The 7,500-nt window shown below is 44.0% G+C and overlaps 1 protein-coding gene across 2 annotated transcripts in view; it reads left to right on the top strand.

Annotated features, from left to right (window-relative positions):
• The first annotated feature begins 4,304 nt into the window (after window positions 1-4,304).
• The window catches only part of entpd8 (ectonucleoside triphosphate diphosphohydrolase 8), a 34,677-nt gene continuing 31,481 nt past the window's right edge, over window positions 4,305-7,500 (top strand). The window contains exons 1-2 of one of the 2 annotated variants that reach the window (XM_062959091.1): window positions 4,305-4,850; window positions 6,667-6,735. In XM_062959091.1, the coding sequence (XP_062815161.1) occupies window positions 6,672-6,735 (64 nt within the window). In that variant the 5' untranslated portion in view covers window positions 4,305-4,850; window positions 6,667-6,671. The remainder of the gene's footprint in view (window positions 4,851-6,666; window positions 6,736-7,500) is intronic. The other variant, XM_062959092.1, reaches the window with a different exon arrangement.

Here is a 7,500-nt window from a genome sequence, read left to right as displayed (position 1 = left end):
TTAACCACAGCAGCAACAACAACAACCATATGATTCCTTGTGCTTATTATTATTATTATTATTATTACTGTTGTTGTTGTTGATGCTGAAGACATACCAGAAATAAAAAGCAGGATGATATTATTATTATTATTATTATTATTAACAACAGCAGCAGCAACAGCAACCATATCATTCATTGGTTATTATTATTATTATTATTATTATTATTATTATTATTATTATTATTACTGTTGTTATTGATGCTGAAGACATACCAGAAATAAAAAGTGGGATATTATTATTATTATTATTATTATTATTATTATTATTATTATTATCAGTAGCAGCAACAACAACCATATCATTGATTGTTGGTTGTTGTTGTTATTATTATTATTACTTTTGTTATTGATGCTAAAGTCATACCAGAAATAAAAAGCGGGATATTATCATCATCATCATCATCATCATCATTATTATTAGCAACAACAACAACAACAAAACCATATCATTCATTGGTGGTTATTATTATTATTATTATTATTATTATTATGACACAAAGACATAGTATGACACAGCAAACGAGATCTATATGCTGGATTTCGTTTCACAAAATCACAAGTCGAACACTTCCCAAGTGTCTAGGACTGTGTGATTATTATTATTATTATTATTATTATTATTATTATTATTATTATTATTATTATTACTTTATTATGACACAGCAAACAAGATAGATATGCTGGATTTCGTATCACAAAATCACAAGTTGAACACTTCCTAAGTGTCTAGGACTGTGTGTATTATTATTATTATTATTATTATTATTATTATTATTATTATTATTACTTTATTATGACACAGCAAACAAGATAGATATGCTCGATTTCGTATCACAAAATCACAAGTCGAACACTTCCTAAGTGTCTAGGACTGTGTGATGTATTTTCGGATGAATTATTATTATTATTATTACTATTGTTGTTATTGATGCTGGGAATCAACCAGAAGCGGACAACCCTGTTAATAACAATCAGCCTGTATTTGAGCCTTGAAGCAAAACTCTGTAACTTCGCACTCTGCTGTATACGAAAGCCATCTCCGTTTGGTTCCAATCCAAATATCCGAATATTCTGAGTAGCAGTTTGAATGTTGGACTTTTTTTCCAAAGCGGATCCGAGTTCGAATCCCAACTTCAAACCGAGGTCCCTCTCCAACCTCTGGCTCATCTCTTGAACCCCAATGCTTTGTACCCAAGGGCCATTTCTGGGTCTGAAGACATGGACGAATAAAGCCAAAACTTTGAGGATGCCCAAAGTGTCCGTCGTGGTTATTTTCTTCAGAAATATAACTCTTTGGTTTTGGATTGTATGGGAAATGGTCCCATTCGGATGTGGGTAAACTATAATGCCCATCATCCACTGCTACTGCCGCCCCACAAATAACCCGTGGGTATTTATAAAGCTGGTCATGATGGGTCTATGTGCCAAGTTTGGTCCAGATCCATCTTTGGTGGGAGTCACAGGGCTCTCTGGATGTGGGTGGACTACAAATCCCATCATCCACGGCCACAACTCCCATAATCTAGGGTCACTAGAATCCCCATCGTTCTGAGTCACTATAACCCCCATCTTTGAGGTTCACTATAACTCCCACCTTCCAGGGTCACTACAACTCCCATCGTCCAGGGTCAAAATTCCCATCATCGAGGGTCACTGCAACTCCTATCATCCAGGGCTACAACTCCCATCATCCAGGGATACAACTCCCATCATCCAGGGATACAACTCCCATCATCCAAGGCTACAACTCCCATCATCCAGGGCTACAACTCCCATCATCCAAGGCTACAACTCCCATCATCCAGGTCTACAATTCCCATCATCCGGGGCTACAACTCCCATCATCTGGGGCTACAACTCCCATCATCCAGGGCTACAACTCCCAGAGAAGAAGAAGAAAGAAGAAAATAAGAAAGAAGAGAAGAAAGAAGAAGAAGAAGAAAGAAGAGAAGAAGAAGAAAAGAAGAAAGAAGAAGAAAAAAGAATAAGAAAGAAGAAAAAGAAGAAGAAGAGAAGAAGGAAGAAGACGAGGAGAAGAAGAAAGAAGAAGAACAGAAGAAGAAGAAAAAGAAGAAAATAAGAAAGAAGAAGAGAAGAAAGAAGAAGAAGAAGAAAGAAGAGAAGAAGAAGAAAAGAAGAAGAAAAAAGAATAAGAAAGAAGAAAAAGAAGAAGAGAAGAAGAAAGAAGAAGAGAAGAAGAAGAACAGAAGAAGAAGAAAAAGAAGAAAATAAGAGAGAAGAAAGAAGAAGAAGAAGAAAGAAGAGAAGAAGAAGAAAGCAGAAGAGAAGAAAGAAGAAGAAGAAAGAAGAAGAAGAAGAAAGAAGAAGAAGAAAGAAGAAGAAGATGATGATGAAGAGAGAAACCTTCCACAAGGATGGTAAAAACATCAAAACACCTGGGCGACGTCCCCTGGGCAACGTCCTTGCAGACAGCCAATTCTCTCACACCAGAAGCAACTTGCAGTTTCTCAAGTCACTCCTGACATTAATAATAATAATAATAATAATAATAGGTCTAGTTTTAATAGAAACTCTTGAGCAACCAGAAACAACATTGATGCAGCCCCAATCACTGCCATCGGTGCCTGTTAATTGAGAGTCTTTGGAGAAGGAAAGCATCCGGAAAGGATCTGGTTTCAGACTCGGATCACGTTACCGAATCGGACCCTTGTTTATGTTTGTTCTAAATGCATTTTGACTTGTATTTAAACACAACAACAACAACAACAACAACAACATTATCTAGGTAAATCCTACTGATGGGACAGGTCTATAGGAACGTGTTTGAGTGATCATTCTCAAGAGTCGGGTTCGAATCCTGGCTCACGCATGGAAACCTTGCCATCACTCGGGTGTCTCGGCCTCAAATCGGTTCATTTAAGGGCCACCGTCAAGCCAGAAAGACCTTGGAAGCCTACAACGCCCATACACATCACGGTGACAATCACTGTCGCTTTTGATTCACGGTCCATTAAGAGATGATTGACAGCGGGATCCGTCCTCTGTCCGGAAATGAGTGATGGATGAGGACAGCTTGGACCCGTCCGGGACGCAAATTAAATCAAGACTCAGAGACAAACCCAAGGTATGGGCTCACTCTTCACAACGGTGACTGGGAGTTGTAGTTTCCCATCCGTCTTAAAGAATCATAGGATGCTCACGGCCACCCAGTCTAACCCCTTTCTGCCAAGAAGCAGGAAAATCACATTCAAAGCACCCCCGACAGATGGCCATCCAGCCTCGGCTTCAAAGCCTCCAAAGAAGGAGAGCCTGCAGCAGAGAGTTCCACTGCTGAACAGCTCTTCTCACAGTGAGGAAGTTCTTCCTAATGTTCAGGTTGAAGGATGGACATCTGTCAAGAGGGTTTACTTCCTTCAGAGTCCAATGGAGTCTCCTTCTCTGGATGGACATCTGTCGGGAGGGTTTACTTCCTTCAGAGTCCAATGGAATCTCCTTCTCTGGATGGACATCTGTCAAGAGGGTTTACTTTGTTCAGTGTCCAATGGAATCTCCTTCTCTGGACATCTGTCGGGATGGTTTACTTCTGTCAGAGACCAATAAAATCTCCTTCTCTGGACATCTGTCGGGATGGTTTACTTCGTTCAGAGTCCAATGGAGTCTCCTTCCCTGGACATCTGTCAGGAGGGTTTACTTATTTCAGAGTCCAATGGAATTTCCTTTTCTGGATGGCCATCTGTCGGGAGGGTTTACTTTGTTCAGAGTACAATAAAATCTCCTTCTCTGGACATCTGTCGGGATGGTTTACTTCCGTCAGAGTCCAATGGAATCTCCTTCTCTGGATGGACATCTGTCGAGAGGGTTTACTTCCTTCAGAGTCCAATGGAATTTCCTTCTCTGGATGGCCATCTGTTGGGAGGGTTTACTTCGTTCAGAGTCCAATGGAATCTCTGGATGGGCATCTGTTGGGAGGGTTTACTACCTTGAGAACCCAATGGAGTCTCCTTCTCTGGATGGCCATCTGTCGGGAGGGTTTACTTCATTCAGAGTCCAGTGGCATCTCCTTCTCTGGACATCTGTCAGGAGGGTTTACTTATTTCAGAGTCCAATGGAATCTCCTTCTCTAGATGGACATCTGTCGAGAAGGTTTACTTTGTTCAGAGTCCAATAAAATCTCCTTCTCTGGACATCTGTCGGGATGGTTTACTTCCATCAGAGTCCAATGGAATTTCCTTCTCTGGATGGCCATCTGTTGGGAGGGTTTACTTCGTTCAAAGTCCAATGGAATCTCTGGATGGGCATCTGTTGGGAGGGTTTACTACCTTGAGAACCCAATGGAGTCTCCTTCTCTGGATGGCCATCTGTCAAGAGGGTTTACTTCCTTCAGAGTCCAATGGAATCTCCTTCTCTGGATGGACTCAAACAATGATGGATCTGGACCAAACGAAGACCATGAGAAATCTGTGTTTTTTTCCTTCCGTCTCTGTGTATGTCTTTCTCCGACAGGTGAGCCTTACCTTGCAGACAGGTGAAGGCAAAAGTCCCTTTGGCTCTTGAAGGAAATTCTTCCTGCGGGGAGCCCTTGCCTGCCCCTGGCGTGCGGTGAAGTGGCCTCTCTCTCTCTCTCTCTCTCTCTCTCTCTCGCACCCGAGGCCCAGCCTCTGCAAACCACCCAGGAGGTGCCAAAGGGGAGTTGCCCGGCCTTCCTTCGCGGCTAGAAAAGGGGAGGAAGAGGCACGTCCAGCCACAGAGGCAGGAAGCAGAGGAGCAGGTGCACCAGCCGGACCGGGACCACAAGGAGGCCACCCGTGCGGGCCGGGGAGCCGGACACTCCACCCCTCTCCTAAGGTAAGTGAAGGCAGAGAGATCCCACCTGAATAGTGGAAAGAATGGACCGTCAGAGGAATATACTTCCTTGAGTGTCCAATAGAATCTCTTTCCCTGGATGGACATCTGTCGGGAGGGTTTACTTCCTTCAGAGTCCAATGGAGTCTCCTTCTCTGGATGGACATCTGTCGGGAGGGTTTACTTCCTTGAGAGTCCAATGGAATCTCCTTCTCTGGATGGCCATCTGTCGGGAGGGTTTACTTCCTTGAGAGTCCAATGGAATCTCCTTCTCTGGATGGACATCTGTCGGGAGGGTTTACTTCCTTGAGAGTCCAATGGAATCTCCTTCTCTGGATGGCCATCTGTCGGGAGGGTTTACTTCCTTCAGAGTCCAATGGAATCTCCTTCTCTGGATGGACATCTGTCGGGAGGGTTTACTTCCTTCAGAGTCCAATGGAATTTCCTTCTCTGGATGGACATCTGTCGGGAGGGTTTACTTCCTTGAGAGTACATCTTTAGAGTCCAATGGAATCTCCTTCTCTGGATGGTCATCTGTCGGGAGGGTTTACTACCTTGAGAACCCAATGGAGTCTCCTTCTCTGGATGGACATCTGTCGGGAGGGTTTACTTCCTTGAGAGCCCAATGGAATCTCCTTCTCTGGATGGACATCTGTCAGGAGGGTTTACTTCCTTGAGAGCCCAATGGAATCTCCATCTCTGGACATCTGTCGGGAGGGTTTACTTCCTTCAGAGTCCAATGGAGTCTCCTTCTCTGGATGGACATCTGTCGGGAGGGTTTACTTCCTTCAGAGTCCAATGGAGTCTCCTTCTCTGGATGGACATCTGTCGGGAGGGTTTACTTCCTTCAGAGTCCAATGGAATCTCCTTCTCTGGATGGCCATCTGTCGGGAGGGTTTACTTCCTTGAGTATCCAAAGGAATCTCCTTCTCTGGATGGACATCTGTCAGGAGGGTTTACTTCCTTGAGAGCCCAATGGAATCTCCATCTCTGGACATCTGTCGGGAGGGTTTACTTCCTTCAGAGTCCATCCTTGAGAACCCATTGGAGTCTCCTTCTCTGGATGGACATCTGTCTGGAGGGTTTACTTCCTTGAGAACCCAATGGAGTCTCTTTCTCTGGATGGACATCTGTCGGGAGGGTTTACTTCCTTCAGAGTCCAATGGAGTCTCCTTCTCTGGATGGACATCTGTCAGGAGGGTTTACTTGAAAACCCAATGGACTCTCTTTCTCTGGATGGACATCTGTCGGGAGGGTTTACTACCTTGAGAACCCAATGGAGTGCCCTCCATTGGGTTCACTTGGAGTCCACTTCCTTCAATGGAGTCTCCTTCTCTGGATGGACATCTGTCGGGAGGGTTTACTTCGTTCAGAGTCCAATGGAATCTCTTTCTCTGGATGGACATCTGTCAGGAGGGTTTACTTCCTTGAGAGTCCAATGGAATCTCCTTCTCTGGATGGACATCTGTCGGGAGGGTTTATTTCCTTGAGAACCCAATGGAATCTCCTTCTCTGGATGGACATCTGTCGGGAGGGTTTACTTCCTTCAATTGAGTCTCTTTCATTGAATGGCCATCTGTCAGGAGGGTTTATGTCCTCCAGAGTCCAATAGAAGCTCCTTCTCTGGACATCTGTCGGGAGGGTTTACTTCATTCAGAATCCAATGGAGTCTCCTTCTCTGGACATCTGTCGAGAGGGTTTACTTTGTTCAGAGTCCAATGGAATCTCCTTCTCTGGATGGCCATCTGTCGGGAGGGTTTACTTCCTTGAGAGCCCAATGGAGTCTCTCTTTCTCTCTTTCTTTCTCTGTTGATGCTAGGTGTGATGACCCCGAGGTGGAGTGTCCATCACCTGTATAGATCGGAGTACCAATTGCTGGGAAGCGATGGTGAGAGAGGGACACCCTATTTGGGTTATATATGGATGTGAGCCAAAAGTGCGTTGCAGCGGCGAAAAAGGCCAAGGCGATTCTAGGCTATATCAATACACATATATGGGAAATACATGAGTAAAACAATATGTATGGAAGGGACCTAAGAGTCTTAGGAGAACACAAGCTGAACCTGAGCCAAGAGTGTGATGCAGCAGCGAAAAAGGCCAATGCGATTCTTATATCTCTCTAACTCTATATCTATCTATCTATCTTTGTGTGTGTGTGTGTGTGTGTGTATGTGTGTGTAAGAGACCTAAGAGTCTTAGGAGACCCAAGCTGAACCTGAGCCAAGAGTGTGATGCAGCAGCGAAAAAGGCCAATGCGATTCTTATATCTCTATATCTATATCTATCTATCTGTGTATGTGTGTGCGCGTGTGCATGTGTGGAAGGGATCTAAGAGTTAGGAGACCCAAGTTGAACCTGAGCCAAGAGTGTGATGCAGCAGCAAAAAAGGCCAATGCGATTCTTATATCTCTATATCTATATCTATCTATCACTGTGTGTGTGTGGGGGGGGGGGGGGGGAAGGGACAGAAGAGTCTTAGGTGACCCCAAGCTGAACCTGAGCCAAGAGTGTGATGCAGCAGCGAAAAAGACCAATGCGATTCTTATATATCTATATCTCTATCCATCTATCTATCTATCTATCTATCTATCTATCTATCTATCTATGTATCTATCTGTGTGTGTGTGTGTGTGTGTGTGTGTGTGCACGTGCG

This window comes from Anolis carolinensis, unplaced genomic scaffold (assembly GCF_035594765.1).
Source record: "Anolis carolinensis isolate JA03-04 unplaced genomic scaffold, rAnoCar3.1.pri scaffold_7, whole genome shotgun sequence".
NCBI lineage: Eukaryota > Metazoa > Chordata > Lepidosauria > Squamata > Dactyloidae > Anolis > Anolis carolinensis.
This window is presented reverse-complemented; position numbering and strand designations above follow the sequence as displayed.